General features: G+C 39.1%; 1 protein-coding gene across 2 annotated transcripts in view; it reads right to left on the bottom strand.

Annotated features, from left to right (window-relative positions):
* Positions 1-12,096: 12,096 nt before the first annotated feature.
* Positions 12,097-21,521, bottom strand: part of tln2b (talin 2b) — a 130,217-nt gene continuing 120,792 nt past the window's right edge. Inside the window, exons 50-57 of one of the 2 annotated variants that reach the window (XM_059536992.1) lie at positions 21,210-21,317; positions 21,021-21,126; positions 19,082-19,206; positions 15,630-15,755; positions 15,222-15,284; positions 14,938-15,120; positions 14,726-14,851; positions 12,097-13,200 (exon numbers count right to left, since the gene is read on the bottom strand). In XM_059536992.1, coding sequence (XP_059392975.1) covers positions 13,072-13,200; positions 14,726-14,851; positions 14,938-15,120; positions 15,222-15,284; positions 15,630-15,755; positions 19,082-19,206; positions 21,021-21,126; positions 21,210-21,317 — 966 coding nt within the window. In that variant the 3' untranslated portion in view covers positions 12,097-13,071. Of the gene's footprint in view, positions 13,201-14,725; positions 14,852-14,937; positions 15,121-15,221; positions 15,285-15,629; positions 15,756-19,081; positions 19,207-19,598; positions 20,090-21,020; positions 21,127-21,209; positions 21,318-21,521 lie in introns of those variants that run through there. The other variant, XM_059536993.1, reaches the window with a different exon arrangement.

Here is a 21,521-nt window from a genome sequence, read left to right as displayed (position 1 = left end):
AGTGCTGTCAAAGGATTAATCGCAAATAAATTAATTGTACTTAACATAAAAATGAGTGCTGTCAAAGATTAATCGCGAATAAATTAATTGTACTTAACATAAAAATGAGTGCTGTCAAAGGATTAATCGCAAATAAATTAATTGTACTTAACATAAAAATGAGTGCTGTTAAAGGATTAATCGCGAATAAATTAATTGTACTTAACATAAAAATGAGTGCTGTCAAAGGATTAATCGCAAATAAATTAATTGTACTTAACATAAAAATGAGTGCTGTCAAAGGATTAATCGCGATTAAGGTTATTGTACTTGACATAAAAATGAGTGCTGTCAAAGGATTAATCGCAAATAAATTAATTGTACTTAACATAAAAATGAGTGCTGTCAAAGGATTAATCGCGAATAAATTAATTGTACTTAACATAAAAATGAGTGCTGTCAAAGGATTAATCGCGATTAAGGTAATTGTACTTGACATAAAAATGAGTGCTGTCAAAGGATTAATCGCGAATAAATTAATTGTACTTAACATAAAAATGAGTGCTGTCAAAGGATTAATCGCGAATAAATTAATTGTACTTAACATAAAAATGAGTGCTGTAAAAGGATTAATCGCGAATAAATTAATTGTACTTAACATAAAAATGAGTGCTGTCAAACGATTAATCGCGATTAAGGCAATTGTAATTAACATAAAAATTAGTGCCTGCAAATGATTAATTGCAATTAATTGCATCCAAAATAAAAGTTTTTGTTTACATTAGATATGTGTCACGCTGGTAAATGAAAGATCCAAATGCAGAGATAACAGGAATAACAGTCTTTAATGAAAAAATATATAACAAAGGCAGTCCGTCCTTTCAGCACACAGAACTGGTAAATAGAAACTTGAACAAACGGAAAGACTCCTGTCTCGATGAGTAACAGAACAGGACTCCCTTGTAGCAGACTCGAAGCTCAGGAGTAGATAACTCAGGCAGGGTGAGAGAACCACATTGGTCTACAATCAGCAGCAACAGCAGCAGAATACAGCAAAAACTTAGGGGCTAGACTGTTCCAGGCAGACAAGACAAGAATAGGTGAGTACCTCTCAATACAGACAGGATGTAACTGCTGACAAAACGCATGACATGTAACAATAATCCAACCAAGAATCTACCCGAGCAAACACCAGATAAAGGGTGAACACTTAGGGCAAAGTAGAAACAGGTGTCATAGCAAATCAGCGCGAGCGCTGATTGCAATGACAAACAGGTGCATGAAGAGAGAGAGGTCAGCGGGACAGACAAAGAGTAATATAATAAGCTAATAAGGTGTGTGTGTGTGTGTGTGTGTGTGTGTAAATGAGTGAGAGCGTGCGAGAGCGAAAACGGAAGAAAAACCTGACTCATGACAGTACCCCTCCCTCAACGAGCGCCACTAGGCGCTCGAGGAAGGAGCCTGACGGGACCGGTAGAAGTCGTCAATCAGCGAGCGGTCCAGGACATCCCGGGCTGGAATCCACCGCCTCTCCTCAGGACCATACCCCTCCCAGTCCACCAAAAACTGGTGACCACGCCCCCGGGGACGAACGTCGAGTAGCCTTCGAACTCTGTAAATGGAGGCCCCCTCGTCAATAGGAGGAGGGGGAACGGAGGGACGTGCGGGCGCACGAATAACGGGTTTAATGCAAGACACGTGAAAAACCGGATGAACACGGCGCATCTGACCAGACAGTCTTAGCTTTACAGCGACTGGACTGATGACCTTAACAATAGAAAAGGGTCCAATAAAACGAGGCATGAGCTTGCGAGACGTCTCCTGAATAGGCAAATTGCGGGTGGATAACCACACCCTCTGACCGCAAAAATATCTGGGAGATCTCACCCTGCGGCGATTAGCGGCACGACGAGTACGTTCCCTAGTCTGACATAAGGCAGATCTCACCCTCCTCCAGGTACGCTTACATCTCTGAATAAAAGCCTCGACGGACGGAACCGAGGCCTGAGACTCCTGGGCGGAGAAAACAGGCGGTTGGAAGCCAAGGCAACCCTCAAACGGGGATAACCCAGTGGCGGACGATGGGAGAGAATTATGAGCATATTCGGCCCATGGTAACTGCTCGCACCAAGACGCGGGATTCTGAGAGGTAAGACTACGCAGCATGCGACCAAGAATCTGATTGGTCCTCTCGGCTTGCCCATTGGTCTGTGGATGGAATCCTGACGACAGACTGGGGGAAGCCCCTATCTGGCGACAGAACTCCCTCCAGAACAGAGAAGTAAATTGCGGACCTCTGTCAGACACAATGTCCGAAGGAAGACCATGGATCTTGAAAACGTGATCCACCATAATCTGTGCGGTCTCCTGAGCCGACGGTAATTTAGGGAGCGGAATAAAATGCGCAGCCTTAGAAAAACGGTCCACGACGGTGAGAATGACCGTATTGCCAGACGAAGGGGGAAGCCCGGTAACAAAATCCAACGCAATATGCGACCAGGGACGCGAAGGAACGGGAAGAGGTCTGAGAAGACCCGCCGGAGGATTATTACTAGACTTAGTCTGAGCGCAGATAGAACAAGAAGCAACAAAACGACGAATATCGCGCTCACGAGTGGGCCACCAAAATCTCTGGCGGATGGCCGCTAAAGTACCTCTAACTCCGGGATGCGCGACTAATTTAGAAGAATGACCCCAGCGAAGAACCGTCGAACGAGCAGCCTCGGGTACAAACAAAGTTCCCTCAGGAGCGCGGGGCGGTCTTGCAGTGTGAGAAAGAGCACGCCTGACCGCTTGTTCCACTCCCCAGACGGCTGCCCCGACCACACAGTGCTGAGGTAAAATCCTCTCATCGGTCGAGGCACCCTCTGATGAGTCAAACTGCCGAGAAAGGGCGTCAGGCTTGAGGTTCTTAGAACCGGGTCTAAATGAAATGGAAAAATCAAAGCGATCAAAAAATAATGCCCAGCGGGCCTGACGAGCGTTAAGACGTTTAGCAGAGCGAATGTACTCCAGGTTGCGGTGATCCGTCCAAACAATGAATGGTACACTGGCTCCCTCAAGCCAGTGTCGCCACTCACCTAGCGCCAGACGGATAGCCAAGAGTTCTCGATTACCCACGTCATAGTTGCGCTCCGCGGGCGAAAGACGGTGGGAGTAAAATGCGCAAGGATGAACCTTGTCATCCTGGGAGGAGCGTTGCGACAAGACAGCTCCTATCCCAATTTCGGAGGCATCGACCTCAACAATAAACTGACGTTCTGGATCAGGAGTGATCAGGATGGGCGCAGACGTAAAAAGCATCTTAAGACGGTCAAACGCATCCTGAGCAGTCTCAGACCAAGCAAATTTGGACTTGGACGAAGTGAGAGCGGTAAGAGGGGCGGCAACCTGGCTAAAGTTACGAATAAAGCGCCGGTAAAAATTCGCAAACCCCAGAAATCGCTGGAGTGCGACTCGAGAATCGGGAACAGCCCAATCAAGAACTGCTCGAACCTTGTCAGGGTCCATACTAATCCCCTCCGCTGAAACGACCGAACCGAGAAAAGTAACCGATTGGGCATGAAAAACGCATTTCTCAGCCTTGACGAATAGGCGATTCTCTAATAAGCGCTGCAGGACACGGCGAACGTGTTGAACATGTACCTGGAGAGAGGGTGAAAAAATTAAGATGTCATCCAAGTAAACGAACACGAAAACGTTAAGCATGTCTCTTAAGACATCGTTTACTAATGCTTGAAATACAGCGGGAGCGTTGACCAAACCGAAAGGTAGAACCCGGTACTCAAAGTGACCGACAGGAGTGTTGAACGCGGTCTTCCACTCGTCTCCCTCCTTGATACGCACTAAATGGTAGGCGTTGCGCAAGTCTAATTTTGTAAAAACCCTTGCGCCCTGTAGGATCTCAAAAGCCGACGACATAAGAGGCAAAGGATAACGGTTCTTGACTGTTATGTCGTTCAGCCCTCGATAATCGATACAAGGACGCAAAGAACCATCCTTCTTCTTTACAAAGAAAAACCCAGCGCCGGCGGGAGACGAAGAAGGAGTAATGATCCCCGCATCGAGAGATTCTGTAAGATATCCTTCCAGAGCCTCTCGTTCGGGCGCCGAAAGAGAGTACAGTCTACCGCGAGGGGGCGTGGTGCCAGGAAGGAGCTCGATAGAGCAGTCATACGGACGGTGAGGCGGTAAGGATACCGCCCGGGAACGACTGAAAACCGCCCGCAGATCATGGTACTCCTCCGGGACACCAGACAAATCATCAGGCTCCTCCTGGAAAAGAGGAACAGAAGACACGGGAGAAACAGCGGAAACCAGACAATTTACATGACAAGCTAAACTCCATGAATGAATAGACCCCTTAACCCAATCAATGTGAGGATTATGTTGGATAAGCCAGGGATGTCCTAAAACAATGGGGGTAAAGGGAGACTGAAAAACATAAAATGAGACTGTCTCATGATGATTGCCGGAAACAGTGAGACTAACCGGACTGGTGACACGACGAACAGAAGAAAGCTCTCTGCCATCCAGGGCAAAGACAGTGGCGACATCAGTCAAATCAACTAAGGGAATCTTGTTCTCACGAGCCCACATCTCATCGATAAAATTGCCCTCCGCACCCGAGTCGACGAGGGCAAGACCGGTAACAGAAAAACCAGCCCAACGGAGAACAGCGGATATAGTGGTTCGAGACCTTGGTGATGAGGAGATGACAGAAGCGCTCACCAGTACTCCTCCGTCTACTGGCGAGCTTTGGCTTTTAAACTGCAGGATGAAGCGAAATGGCCCGCCGTACCACAGTAAAGGCAGAGACGGTTAATAATTCGCCGCTGTCTTTCCTCCGGGGAGATGCGTACGGCCCCCAGCTGCATGGGTACAGCATCAGGTTGGTTCTGAACAGAAGCAGTAGCAGAAGGAAAGTTATCACAGGATGTGAAAAGTGGAGAACGAACTCGACGCCTCTGCTCGAAACACTTGTCAAGGCGGATGGCCAGGTCGATAAGTTGATCGAGCTGAGTTGGCGACCCCCGCGCGTAGATCTCCTCCTTAAGGTCTACATTCAACCCTTCAAGAAAGCGAGCAGTTAGTGCAGGATCATTCCACTCACTTGTAGTAGCCAGAGTCCGGAACTCTATCGCGAAATCTGCAACAGATCTTCTGCCTTGACGTAGCACAGCAAGTAGACGTGATGCCTCGCTGCCGAAGACGGATCTATCAAAGACCTTGATCATCTCATCCTTGAAAAGAGTGTACTTGCTGCAGCATGCAGATTGCGCTTCCCAAACTGACGTACCCCACTCGCGTGCTCGTCCCGTGAGGAGAGAGAGAACATAAGCGATGCGGGCCCGATCCTCTGCATACGTCTGGGGCTGAAGGGAAAAGACAACTTCACATTGGATGAGAAAAGCTCTGCACTCCGTAGGCTCACCCGCATAACAGGAGGGATTGTTGACTCGTGGCTCAGAGGGCAGCTGACGATTGTGAGACATGGCAGATTCCTGATGCAGGTGAAGTAAACGGGCAGATAGATCAGCCACCTGAGCTGAAAGACTCTTAACAGCCTGATGAGCGGCGGCCAACTCCTGCTCATGTTTGCCAAGCATAGCTCCCTGGATCTCGATCGCCGACCGGACAGGCCTCTCGTCTGCTGGATCCATGTTGGTTGGATTATTCTGTCACGCTGGTAAATGAAAGATCCAAATGCAGAGATAACAGGAATAACAGTCTTTAATGAAAAAATATATAACAAAGGCAGTCCGTCCTTTCAGCACACAGAACTGGTAAATAGAAACTTGAACAAACGGAAAGACTCCTGTCTCGATGAGTAACAGAACAGGACTCCCTTGTAGCAGACTCGAAGCTCAGGAGTAGATAACTCAGGCAGGGTGAGAGAACCACATTGGTCTACAATCAGCAGCAACAGCAGCAGAATACAGCAAAAACTTAGGGGCTAGACTGTTCCAGGCAGACAAGACAAGAATAGGTGAGTACCTCTCAATACAGACAGGATGTAACTGCTGACAAAACGCATGACATGTAACAATAATCCAACCAAGAATCTACCCGAGCAAACACCAGATAAAGGGTGAACACTTAGGGCAAAGTAGAAACAGGTGTCATAGCAAATCAGCGCGAGCGCTGATTGCAATGACAAACAGGTGCATGAAGAGAGAGAGGTCAGCGGGACAGACAAAGAGTAATATAATAAGCTAATAAGGTGTGTGTGTGTGTGTGTGTGTGTGTGTAAATGAGTGAGAGCGTGCGAGAGCGAAAACGGAAGAAAAACCTGACTCATGACAATATGTGTGTATACTGTGTATATTAGGTATATATAAATACAAACACATGCATGTACATAATTAAGAAAAATATGTTATGATTATATATAAAATAGATTTATATATAATATAAAATATAAGAATATGAATATATAAATGTATAAATATTAAAAATATATATACTGTAGTTGTATCTATACATACATACATAATAAATATACAACGTACACACACATATATAATGTGAACAAAAACTTTTATTTTGGATGCGATTAATCATAATTAATAATTTGACAGCACTAATAAATATATATTTAATTTCATATTTTTTGTTTATTATATTATTATTTAATGGCAATTTTGTATCTAATTTCCTTATAATGGACCAAATACATGACTAAATAAAATTCTGTCCATATTAATTTTTAAAGTGGATATTTTGTCATAAAAATATTTTTTATTTTAGTCATAACAGTATGTTGTCATATACAACATTCAACATTTCAGGAAATAAATCAAACATCAAAACCTTTTCAAATGAATGATGTTATTATTTGTTTTGCTGTAAAACCGTTTGATTGTGTGCAGCAAAGTACTTTTTTTATTTCTGCCAGTTCAATTCCACATCCTGTATGTGTTCCAGTGTTATTTTAATATCATTAAGGTACAATTATAGTTTTCATTGACATTTTAAATATTTTTATATTTTCCGCTTTCATTTTAAGTCAACATTTTAGTAATTTAAAATAAAATATGTCCATATAGATTTGTAGTTCTTTAAAAGTAATGAAATTGTATTTAATTTTTTTTTTTTTTTGTGGTTTTAGTTAACTACAATAACCCTGATGTGTGGCAAATTCAATTTTCACAAAACAATGAAAATTTCATTCTTCATTAACAATGAAAATTGTATTTTCATTAAACATAAAGCCTGAGATTCGCGTTACTTAATTCTAGAAGGTTGAAATATTCCAACTGGCATTCCATCGTCTAAACTTCACACGTCATTTCTTAATCAATTCAAGAACCAAATGTGTAAAAATAAAAATTCCTGTGTGTAAGATTCTCTGAGAAGAGCATTTTTGCTTAACAAATATTACAAAAAATGTATTAGCAGCTTCATGAGTCATAAATCACTGAAGCATATCAGACAGAAATGTGACCACTGCCTGCTCAATACCAACGTCATTCCTGTGCTACGATTACAGCAATCTAAACAAAGCCTCTAATTTAACAAAAATGTGTCTAGCTGACAGGAAACCGACAGTACAGCATGTGCTGCTCAAACAGTTGAGTATTAGCACACAATATTAGCACATAAACAACAATGGACTGCAAATATTTTTACAGTCCTTCAAAGAATAGCTCACCCAGAGTTTGTTCCGACATCAGAACAGATTTGGAGAAATGTATCATTACATCACTTGCTCTTCAATGGATCCTCTGCAGTGAATGGGTGCCATCAGAATGAGAGTCAAAACAGCTGATAAATACATCACAATAATCCACCATAACAAGTTATCCACCCCACTCCAGTCCATCAGTAATATCTTGTGAAGTGAAAAGCTGGGTTCATTATAAACACTGATAATAATCCTAAAGGCATGTGTGTCCACCCCATATTCATATTCAGCATCAACAAATATTGGTTTTACAGTGGCTTAAAGAGGCAGAAATCAATTTTTGCAGAAAAAAGTCAGTCATAAAGGTTTGGGCTTGAGGGTGAGTAAATGACAGAAATTGTATTTTTTAGGCGAACTATCCCTTTAAATAGTACTTTATACAGTCTGATTTTGCTGCATGTGTGAATGTGGGTTTTTCGAGTTACCGTACGAGTCCACACAGGGTTCGCTTCATTAAGTGAGGTTTCCCATCATGCCTCAGATCAGACTTTAGAAGAGTCATGCAGCTCAGGTTCAGCGCATCTCCACACATACAGACCTCAGCTGAGCTCCTGATAATAGTTACAGTGTGAACAATAATATTTAGTGAACATTCAGATTTATATAGTGAAGGAAAAGTGTTTAAATCTAATGGATTTTGGACTCAATCTGAGCCAAAACCCAAAACATCCCTAGGATTCCCTCCTATTACTAGTACTGTGTGCTGTGCATTTAATAGAGACTGAATGGCTCCACATTTTTTTTTCTTTTTTAGTAGGCTGGACTCATACAATACACTTTAGCAGCCTAATATGGTGCTCATTAAACAAGCTTTACTCTAGTCTGCTGGACTTCCTCTGTCTGGACTTAATATCTAGAATATGGGAACTAATGGATACTAACAGACTAACTAATGCTGTCTCACCTCATGTCAGCAGTGTGAATTTGTTGATTTAACCCTCTTTTTACTCTCCCATTTTGGTCGAACATGCTGTTCTCTTATAGTTCGCTTTTGGGAGACGAAGCAAAAGCTGCCACATGTCCTTTTTTGGTCACACAGACAGACTGTAATTTAGCCATCCACAATATAATTCCCAGAATGACCGAGACCACAACAGATGAAGGAGTAACAGCGACACCTGCTGGAGAGAATGTGTCGCATCTACAGCTACACGAACACGGCTGTTGTCAACTATGCTGCTCGGATATTTATGAGATTAAAATGCAGAAAATGTTAGTGAAAGCCCGTGAACACATTTCTGTGACTAAATGTTTATGACAGTCGTAAAAACACACGTGATCATTTGCTTGGTTCAGTGTAGACTACTTGGATAAAATTACCTCAGAGAATTCGACAGATTTAGTCTGCTTCAGTGAAGAGTCTAGTTTATGTCAAACTTAAAGAAAAGTTTGTAGATTCCTATGCTTTTCTGGGCGGTTTATGGTAGATATGTATAAAAAAAATAGATCTATGATAAAAAAGACTATTAAGATTATTAATTTAAGCTTAATTTACAATGCGAAATAGAAAAAAATATAGTAAAAATATACTGCCCGAAAAAATACTATAATAATTTCTAGTAAATAATAGAGCGTTTTTGAACCATACTAAAGTACTTGAATTAATTTACTGTGATTATTCTATAGTTGCTGTAGTAATAGAACAACATTATTAATATCAACAAATTATTTTACCCAATACTGTACTAAGTTTTCTACAACAACAGGGTATATTATACTACAATACACTACTGTAGTAAAAACTAAAGTATACCACAGTATTTACTACAGTTTATTAGTTCTCTATAGGTAATACTACAGTTAGCATTCATTAACAAAGAGTCGTAAATACTATAATATATACAGTATAATACACTTTACTATGGTGCAAAACACAATAGTATTAACTATAAATTACTATAGTATTTTTTTCATGTGGGCTAGTAACCATGTTTTTAATACTACAAAAGAAAAAAGGTAACATGTTTATTATAGTTTATTAAACCACATATAGTTTAACCCTGGTATTTGTAGTAAAACTGTGGTTATACAAACAGTAATCAATATGCCAAAAACCCAAGTACACAATAAAACCACGGCACATTATATCTTGAAAAATACATACAAACACAAATAATAATAATAAAGATAAAAATAATAATTCTACACTTTTCTTTTATCAAGAAAAAAACAAACAATATTTTTTTCACAGTTCATTAAAACCTGTTTAATAATTATATATATATATATTTCAAAAATAAATACAACTTAATTGCATTTAAATATTACATACAATTGTTGCATGTGCCTTCATTACAGTATAATTATTATACAACTAATTACTGACTGATATTAATAAATATTAATTAATATTTACTATATAATTAAGGTTAGGAATTTGTTTTGGGATAGTTGCTTGTACTTATGCAGTTTTCTGTTATTACTATAGTAAGTACATGTAAGATGTGTAACAAGGACACTAAAATAAATTGTTACCCCTTTATTGCTTAAACATGTACTATTAATAATATTCAAAATCCTGTCTAATTATAAACCCCAACTTCCCCAAAAAATGCTTTCACAAATCAGACTTTGTTGAAACTCTTTATTTTCAGGGCAATACAAAAAATACTTTCATGACCAGATAAATATTATACATACAGCATTTTAATGTTCATTATTAATATTATTATTAATGTGACTATGTCAGTTGATTAAAGACAGCCCTAACTCTATGTCAAAAGAAGGCGATAGTTCTTGCTGTTTTCTTCGGCTCCACTGAAAGACACCACATGTTCAACCACATATCGAAATATCTTCATTATAGCTATAACTCCAAGTAAACAAAAAAACAAAACTTCATACATAGTGGTTTATTGAAACGAAAAACAAGATGACCTTGCTCTTTTTTGGGACATTTTAATATTCTTCTTCACGTGGACAAGCTGAAAGCAGTCAGTGCTGACAGAAACAATCACATCCTTCCTTTTCCTAATCGAGGTCTGTTAACTTTTTTTTTCCATCTAAAGTCTAAACAGTTCATGGTGCGGCAGTATAGCGGCCTGCTGAGGCAAGTGCATCTTTAGACCTCAGTACATGAAACAACTCTGTACACATCCAAAGCTAGTTTGAAAAGGACAAAAGACATCTGAAGACGGACGATGTTTATACTTGCTCAGTATCGTTAGACGGAGCTCTGTTGCTGATCCCGAACACTTAAACATTAAATTCCAGTGAAATCTGGTCCGCAAGCAGCATTTAAGAGCAGCTTGCACACACTGAGCTACTGAAGAAGTCAGAATAAGGCACTATGACACAATGCAGTCCAGATCTGAAGTCACAACGGTCAGTTCTCAGCTTGTAAGTGCCACAATGCAAAAAGGAAATGAAACGGGAATTTCGCCCTCGTAAAAGATTCCACTGGGATTTTCAAACCTTAAACGCACACGAAGCACACAATAAGCAGAAGAGACGTGTTATTTGCAGGTAAGACTACACTGACGCCATTGAATCCAACAAAGCTACTGATGTGGCGCTTCCCGCTGTGTTCCTAACAGCTGTGCGTTTAAGAGAACGGTGATATTAGAAAGTACAACACTGAGATTCTGGCTGCGTTCGGAATGAATACTAGCGCTCTGTGTACTGCATACTGCACAGTATATACTATATAATGCTTACTATTGTTTTAAAAACAGTGTGTGAAACAGTCTGGATTATTACGATTTACTGATAATAAACATAAGTGTGCGTTGTCGTCACATGACGTCACCACGTAGTTTGTTTGGAGCATTTTGCGTAAAGTGTTTCTTCTTGCGTAGCGGAATGAAATGCCAGCATGTTTTTACTATCTACTATTTAAAAAAATAGTGTGTTAAATAGTGCACAGTTTGCAAACAGTAATTGTTGACACATGACCTCATAATTATGCATATGTAATTCGGATCGTTGTCAAAAGGTTTTTCAGATTCATTTTACATTTTGCCACAAATAAAAGATATGTAGCATGCTACAGTATTTTGAATTCAGCCAAAACTGTGTCTGATATTAGGTTTTTGTTTATTCATCACACTGGAAATTAAAAATGAATTTGAGCGCACTGCATTGTGGGATATAGTTATATAGTTTCTTCATACTGCATACTGTGCAACGTAGTGTGGTGTGTTGAAACATGACCTTATTATTATTTTTACGCACATTTAATTATGTCCAGTTGTCTTGGAAATTTTTCTCCTTTTTTGTTTCACATTTTTATCCAAATTTTATAGAAAAGGTTTCAAAAATTTTGACGCACATAAAATTTACGTATGTATTATGGCAATTGAAGCTAGCATTATTTCTTGTCAATTCATTACACTGGAAAAAAAGCACAATGCATTGTGGGATAAAACATTGCTACGTATAATGTTATTTCATATATATATATATATATATATATATATATATTAAATTTTGTGTTAAAAAAGACTAGTATTTGGTTAGTATGCCAGCCAAAATTGAGGCTAGTATAACCTTTTGTTCATTCATAAAACATAAATGAAAATAAAAAAGACAATTGGCATTGCATTATGGGATACAGAATGCCATCTGAAATAGTACGAGTAGTGTGATAGCGTGTTATTCCAAACATATCCGTTGTGTTTGGGCAAACCTCATTCCTGTCCACCTGACTAAGTTTAGACGCACAGAGGAATCATGGGAACTGTGACAATCTGGGCCACAGCTGAGGTATGAAGAGAGGACTTAATAAAAGAACTCTAATTGCATGAATCGACCTCATTTTAGCCCACAACTAGACCTACAAATGCAAAGAGAAGCCGGAAGCTACTCTATTACAGTTCTGCTAACAATAAATAACACGACACAGCACACCAGAACATTCTTTCCTTATAACTACCTCTAATTCATAACCTTACGAACATAATACAGTTCTAGTTTGGGATTCTCGAGCAGTGCATTCTAGAGAAGTTCAAAGCTTATCGTCACGTGAGTCGTGCGAATAATGAAAGCTTACGGTCTGACATCATACTTCATGAGGAAATTTTGTCTTGTTTTTGGCTGCCAGGTTCAGATATTAATAGTTTCACATTGGTTTCATTATAAAACTTGATGCACTGGCATTGTGTAAGATTAGTTATCGAGATCCTTATGGTAAGCTATCGCCAATGAGTGGCATACTATTGATACGTAAAACACACAGTCACGCAAAAAAACAAGAACATAAAATATCAGCCCTATATAAGAGGAAATCCATTCATACCCCAACATACAGCCAGTCAGTGGCGCTAATCCAATGTGAGCCAATCACATTTAACTTTAACCAGTCAGCTGACAGTTACACAATCAATGTGTGACATCTCTAGCTCTGCATATAAGGAGCAGCCAATCATCCGTAACAATCATGATCCGTCCAATCAGACGAGGCGTGTTCAGCTCTGGTCTTCTCGCAGTTCGCTGGGCAGGAACTTGTATTGCTGCTGTCGGATGTGGGCGAGCTTCTTCCGGGCTTCTTCTAACTCCCTCTCTTTTCTTAGCATCTCCTCCTGAGCTGCAATGATCTGGAAACAATGCAAAACTATTAGTCACTGAATGGGCAATATTCATGAAAAATAAGAGTTAAGAATGGTTTCATGGTTTACTGCTTTTGAACCACAAATCCTTTCTGGTCATGTTTCATGAATTAATGTGACATGAATGCAAAAATTTACTAAAAGCCGTTTACACAAATTTGTTTGACTTGTGTTGCCTGAAAGCGACAAATGCAAATGAAATGGGAAACTTGTTCTTGTTGCATTCATGAATGTGATATGAATGGAACAAATTACTGTAATGGAAAGGTTTTATGAAATGCATTCTTCTGTTTCATGCACAAATCAATAAAACATGACTTGATCATTGTGGCAATGTATGCAATAATGTGTTATACAGGTTTGGTTGCTTGTGATGCATAAATGCAACAAATGCAGATGAATGCAATTTCTGCAAGAATGGTTTAAATGAATTCTGCTCATTTTATGCATGAAGGTCACAAATGCAACAAATTACATAATGTTTTTATTTGTATCTTTTAGTAACAACTACCAAAAATGATTTTTGCTTGTGTTTTGTGCATAAATAAATGCAGCCTCATTATGAATGGTTTGAACAAATTAGTTACGCTTGCATTGCCTGAGTGTAAACATGAATGCAAGAATGATTTACAAAGATTTATTCTGCTCATTCCAAGCATAAACTCAACAATTTATTTAAGAATTGTTTTCTAAACAATGCACACAGAAATTCTTTATTTCCACGTTTCAAGAATGAGTTCCAATGTTTGTATTCAATGTTGAAGTTTCAGATCTAAAAAACGTTCTCTAATCAGTCTTGTGGATTGTTTAAAACAAGTTTCCTTAGGTGAAGACAGCCAAATCGTTTGTGGTACAATGATACATAAATAAAGCTTACGAATTATAGCCAAGGGATGCGTTTCCTTTCAGGTTTTTTTTTTAATTTGTTTTTCCTTCAGCTGCTGTCTCAGTGAAAGAGAGAAAAAGATTCATATTCTTTAGTGCAATGTGTAATTTTAGCATAACTATGCTGGAAAAAAATGAGACTGGATCTGCAATAGACATCCCTTTATATTTTCCAAAGACAGTAACATTTTTGTGGATTTAAGGAATGAGATGGATAGATCAAGTCTTGACCTTCTGAAGAGGGGCTGACTCTTCTTTTTGTTGTGCTGGCAAGGATTCAATGTTGCATGCAAACACTCAACGGGCTTTCTCTGATGTTCACAATATCCCAATGCCCTTTCAAGATGAACACAAGACATGAAAGCATTCTGGGAGGAAGGAAGCTTTGAATAGGCAGACACACAGTCATTAATTAATGTGCATTTGGCCCGGGATGAAATGTGAAAATGAGCTGTTTGTGGAAACGGCAGCCCAGTGTAAGATGGCAGCTATGGATGCTTGGTACAAAACCACAGCTTTCAAACCCGGCTGACGGATTCGTAGATCCATAAATGTCACATTTCTTTTGAACTGAGCACAGCATTACTTCAGAACCCAAGGAATATTCAAAAACCGGAAAGAGTCTCACCTGAGCAATTCCTCCTACGAATTTGGTTTTAACCACCACGCTGTTGTCTTCGGCTTTATTAAAGGCTGCTTTCTGCGCTGCCTTCACAAGGTTGTCAGACGCTCTCTTCACTGCGTTACCAGCAGCCTGTGCAAACACAAAACCAATTTTTTATTCAACTGAATAATTCACTTGGATCTCTTATGATTTTGTATCATTCAAGTGACTGTAACCTGTAATCTCCTCATGGCCTCTGAGTCCTGGTTTGCTTTGACTTTACAGGCCACCAGCAACTGAGCGGTGGAAGCCGCCACCTGTTTGGCAGAGGAAATGAGCTTCTCCTCGCTGGCGTGACCCTGGACTGAAGCGTTAGCAGCCTCACACAGGTTACTAGTGGCAGCCGCAACCATTCGGGCCTGAAAGAGGTTAAGGTTTAAATTAATAATTGTCAATTAGCTGATGCTTCTTGTAAAAGGAAATTTCACTTCAATTACAATTGTTGGTTGTAAGAACTTACAGCTGATATTAGACCCTGGGACCACTGGCCATCATCTACTGCGTTGGCAGGGATGGAGCCCACCTACAGAAAAATATAAATACAGAAAAATATTAAAGTAGCAGTGCCATTTCAGTATTATTCATGTCCTATTATATAATGTTGTATACTATTATATCATTTGATTTTAATTGTAAAGTTGTAGTAATTTTATGTGGTTTTCAATGTTTTATTTTTAATTTATTTTAGATTTAATAATTTCAGTGCTTCAGCTTCGTTTAGTTCAGATAATTGCACAGGCAATTTCTGTTTCAGGTTTTCAAGTCAAAACAAACAAATACTAATTAATAGCAATAACTACACCGTAAAAGTAGAGAAATATATAGCCTATGTAAAAAAAAAAAAAAAAATGTTGCATGATTTTAGTACCTTGCCCTGTGCTACAAGTTCTCTTTGTGCGGCCGATGCAGATTTGACCAAAGCGCTGGTTGCTGCAGCGATGGATTTTGCCGCTTCCAGGATCTGCTCCTCAAAGTCTAGAGACTCATCGGCTTGCTGCGTAAATAAGAAAGAGATGTAACAAACTGTAGATTGTGGCCTTATTAACTGTAATGAATAATCTTGGCTCACTGGCTGATGGCTAGACATGAAACCATGATATTTCCTACAAATATATGCAGTTATTATAAAAGATGAAATGCTTTATCTATGCTAATGGAGTGGCAAGAATCTTCTCACCAAGCCATTATGTCAAACTCCTTTGAAAGACAGATTTACATACGTTGCACTACACAAACAAAGAGTATTAGTTTGTTCATAACCAGCATATTACTAGTCTGCTTGTAATACATTTCCAGTACATATTGTATGTACACAATGCACAAAATGTTAATTTTTGTATGCATGAAATGTGAAATGGAAGGAGCATTTCATTGTGGGATACGGTAAACCATGCAGTGTGGATGCTATGACAATATGCATAATGCATACTGCAATAATATCCCAAATAGCAGGGGCGTCATGCATTCATGATTTTTGAGGGGGCACATTTTGGGGGGGGGGGGGGGGGGGGGGTTTATAAGTCATTCTACGAAAGCACTGTATAACTGATATAGGCTTATTTTTTTTAATTATTTTTTTTCCTTTTTATTCAAAACAATTCCAAACATGCTTAATATATCAGGAAATATCTCGTTTCTCAAATATGTGTAGGTAAACGCGTTTTGCACCTTTATAGATTGTTATTTGATCAATATATGGAAATGTAGTGTAATCTATTAACTACACATAAAAACCTGACTTTTTACTTAAGTGCCATATCATGCCATAAAATATTTTTAATACGACTGAATTTGCATTTAATGTACATTTTAATAACAATATTGTAAGATACTTATTTTAACACTTTCATTTTACAGAGAGTAAAGAACATTTACATTATCAAAAAACATTTTCATTCAGTCTAGCCAGAGTTCAGGCACTCTCAAAAACTCCCATTCAAATCACTGAAGCACTTTACATTATGAAACGAATATCTTACTTACATTCGTACGCACATCTGCACTTTTTGTTGTTTCTGATGAGAGAATTCGCTAAATAATTCAGTCAGCGAGCAAGTGAACAAAACACTGCGTTTCAGTGATAACTCTTCTGGACGTCTCTGATTGGCCATTGCATCCATAAGCGCAACAGAATAGTTTCTGATTGGTTATCATGAAGCGTTGTATGAACGCGTCTGTCTCTGGCTCAGCGCCAGCCAGCGAACGCAGATTTGAATTTAGAAGCTGATGCTGTGCACTGAACGATCTGATCACACCGCTGTGATTGTATCAAATATATAAAAAATATTATTCTGCAATTTTTTTTTTTTCGTTTGGAAGCTGCATTTAAAATCCACTTGGCTCAGAAATCTGAGGGGGCACGTGCCCCCTCACTTCGAATGGGCACGACGCCTCTGACAAATAGTATGGTAAATATGCTATTTTGAACATTGTCTTTATTCCACTATGCTCGTAATGGAATACTAGCCTACAGTATACTGTACAGCATATAACTGTTTAAAAAAAAAACAAGTGAAAACCAAACAGCAGTATGCCACACTGTTGTCACATGATGTGAAAATAACATTTACTTTGCATGTTGAATCCCTTTGGTTTTAAAAGTTTGATGAAATAAATATTAGTGATGTTGCAAATGTTGCAGATATTTCTTCTAGTTCATTTATCAAACTGTAAATTGATGGTTACAACAAGTGCATTGTGTGCTCTTGTTATACTAAAACTTTAATGAAAATGTGGTGCAAAAAGCATACTACATACTGCATTAATAGTATTAGTAGTATGGCAGTATGCTATTTCAAACACAGCCAAGCTGATGAAAGGGAAAAGGTTAGATATAACTTCGACAAAGTGATCTGAGAGTGACACCTTGTGGCATGGAGGTGCCACTTAGGTTCACACTGTTCAGAATCAACAGCGTCAAAGGAAACGGCACAACTCTAACGGACCTAAGACATACCCTTGCATGCTACCTACACAAATTGATCTGTCTGAAGCCCAAAAAACACACACACGTTCATGAACAAGTCATAAACAGAACACACACAAGTCTGGAGACAGAGCAGGACACTGTAGGAATATGTTTGATATATAGTTGGACAGAATAACAACCTAATATATCAAACATATCAAACAGAGCCCTGCAGAAAGGCTTCCAGGTCTACTTCACCTCCAGAACGTGGGGGAAAGAAAGGAGAGGATAGGAGAGCACAAAAAAGCAGGGCATGCTAGGACAGCAGGGAAAAGACAATGATAGATATAGGAGGGAATGGTACAGATGGAAGTGAGGAATGAAGATAGGGGAAACCGTAAGTTCCAGGGGCGATAATAAACACCAAGGACATTGTATCCTGATATGTGCTGAATTTCAGCATCATTTTAAAACATGTTACAGTGAACAAGCACGTTCATGTGCTATAAACCAGTTCAGAATGAGTCTTGGGGTGTGATGTAGAGCTCTCAATTTGAGACAGTCTTTGAAATGCGGTTTATCAGAGTCTGCAGAGGCTAATGGAATGAAAAATCAACAATGAATGTCGGAATGGACTGAAGGTCACAACATTACAACAGCCTCCTGTTCATCCTTTTTTCCAGAATATATGAACCTGATCCGACTAACACAACATCGTGAGACAGAGTGTTAAAGAGCAGCTGGAGGGACAGACAGCCTGCCAGATATACAAGACAATAGATGGATGTTGTCTCTCTGTTCAGTGTTCTGTCTGTGGCAGTAAATGTGAGTCACTGACACACCCAAGGGGGGAAACGGTTTCAGCTCTGAGCGGCAAAATTGGGATGAATGGTTTTTAGGTGAAAAGCATCACTGACAGCTGAGCTATAATACAGATGGATGAAACAATAAAAGTGCTTCAGGGAAAATCATTTCTAAAAAGTGCTGACCTTCTTGGAGATGAGTTTCAGCATGCTCTAAAACGAAACTTCATGATACTACTGAATAATTGAGATGCAAGACAGATCACAAAACAGCCCAACAAACCAAAAACCCAGACGATCTTTTCGAGTTCAGTGCTCACCAGACTTCAAAATCTCAAATTGTTAACGTACAAAAACAATGACAAAGCTATACAGATGTGGGCAAAACTTCCCAAACACCAACAAAAACACCACATCCTGAAGTCTTGAAGTCCTAAAATGACAAAACCCCCCCCCCCCCACTCCGAATACAAAACAGGAATGAAATGATCCCACAGCCTTTGGTGGAACTGATCTGACATAGCTGTGCTGGCGGGCTGATCACAGCAGTGTGTATGTGTGTGTGTGTTTGGATTCAGAAAATTTATGGATGGATGGATGGAAGAATACCTTTGGTTTGGCTCTAGGCTTCAGCTGCTCCAGTTTCTTGGCCGCAGCCTCGATGGACGCAGCAGCACCCAGGAGCTCTGTCTCTGCTATCACCGTGGGGTCTTCTGGGTCCACCCACTCTGAACCTGAGAGGATGAGCATACAAAGTCAACATGACACTCATTTTCAAATCACGTACATTACTGATATATAATACATTCACACGGAAAGAGTAAACACATAGTATGACATGACAAAATAAACCAAGAAAAAAAAAGAAAAAAAAAGCATGCGATGGGGATTCAAACCAATAACCTCCTGTACAGAGAAAATCACATTCCACCACAAAACTCTTACAAAAATGAGAACTTTCCATCAAACACAAGTCACTATGTAGATGTTAATATTATACAGAAACTGTTTATATATATATATATATATATATATATATATATATATATATATATATATATATATTTATATATATATGCATGGTAGGGAAAAAAAGCCACGTTTGCCAAATATAAGTTCTCTTTTAAATTAGAAAAAAACTGTTTATCGTGGGAAATTTTGGTAAGGGCATCAGTTTGTATTTTTTATGATAATAAAAGGATGACACAACCTTTAATAACTATAACTTCAGGATAAAACTGTTCTTAGTGCTGACTGGCAGGTTATTACAGTCACAATCATTCATTAATTGCTTAGATGAACATGCACATCTTTACGTTAATTGCCATTTATGTAACAAATGTGCTTTGCAAATACATTTTCCTTTACTTGACGTTCAAGAGGCACTAAAAGACTTCTGTTTTGTTCAAACAGCTTGTGAAAACAGATGGTGAGAATGTGATGGAGGATTATGTTAAACCTGAGGGAATTCAATTCTATCCCTTCTTCTCTGTTCTCTCACACTTTAACTCATTGTATGAGTGTGTGTGTCCATGCTGGTCAGTGACTCAAGTCCGTCTGCATGTGTCTGGCCTGATAGAGGAGAAAAACAACACTGTGTATCATACTCACCTCCATCTGTGGCAGAAAAGGAAAAACAACAAAGTAGTGTTATAGAAAAGAGCAAGAGAGCACCATCAGCCCAATGGCTCTATTAAACCTGCACAAGTTCAGCTCAATTGTCCTGCAGTTTTCCCCATTACCTCTCAGACTCATAAACCATTACCAGGCCCGCAAGAGATCTGTGCTTGCAGAAAGCTAAGCAGAATATGAAAACTCATCATTGGCAAAATTAAATTAATTGTGTTTTTGTCATTATATTTGGATTTTGGAAATTTTAATAAATATTTAAAAAAAGGCAATATTGAAATTTTTGGATAATTAGAGTGTAAATAAAATTATATTTAGAGGAGAAATTCATCCCAGTTAAAACGTCCATCTGCTTTTGCTCTCTCATATCAAAATACATCAAGATATATGTTTGAACGGTTTTTGTCTGTTTTTACTCACAAATGGTGTTTGATCTGTGTATATTTCTCTCCTGATTCTGACTTTTTCCAGAATATTAAGGATAGAGGACTCATATTTAACTGGAAGCAAAAACATCTTAATGGATATATTACAAACATTGAGCTTTTCGCTTCACAAGATGATTACTTGTGATGATTACTGTGATGTTCTTATCAGTTTGGACTCTCATTCTGATGGCACATTCACTGCAGAGAATCCTTTGGTGAACAAGTTTTGTAATGTTACATTTCTCAAAATTTCTCTATTAAAAAACAAAACAAACTCATCTTCATCTTGGATGACTTGAGGTTGTCAATTTTCAGCAAATGTTTTTTTTTGTGTGTGAAATTGTCTTTTTATAAAATAAAAATAATTGTAACACATTTTCAACCCCCCCCCCCCCCCCCCCCACACTAATTGTGTTTCACCATCAATATTCAATAAAGACAAATACTTTGGGACTTTTACAATTTTTCCATATCATTTTGTGCGTGCTCACCTTTCATGGCTTCAGCAGTCTGGATGAGCTCTGTGACTGAGCCCGCCACTTTCTTGGACAGCATGGCCAACTGCTGTTTCTGTTCGGCTGTGGGTTTCTGCAGGACCTGTGTGGAGTAAACACATGAGGTTAATCACAGAAACCCAAGCACAAACACATCCTGTAAAAGCGGTCTGCGCGCCCACTCACGAGCAGGACGTGTTCGAGCAAGTTGATGTATCCGGTGGTGCACTCGATGCCATAGAGCAGAGCTTTATTCCTCACATCCTCGCTCACTTCTGGGTGGTACGCGGCTTGCTGCAAGACACAAACACAAATTTATAGTACTTGATGATTAGCTCCGGATGGAATCTGCAGATTTTGGGGATTTTGAGGGAAAAATCTCTAGCTTTATAAGAATGTGTGGAATGAAGGAACTGCATTACATCATGAAGACACTAGAGGGCATAATTTAGGAGTCAAAAGTAGGTTAGTGCCAAATGACATTGAGAAATAGAGCAA

The sequence above is a fragment of the Carassius carassius genome, chromosome 43, assembly GCF_963082965.1.
Source record: "Carassius carassius chromosome 43, fCarCar2.1, whole genome shotgun sequence".
Lineage (NCBI taxonomy): Eukaryota > Metazoa > Chordata > Actinopteri > Cypriniformes > Cyprinidae > Carassius > Carassius carassius.
This window is presented reverse-complemented; position numbering and strand designations above follow the sequence as displayed.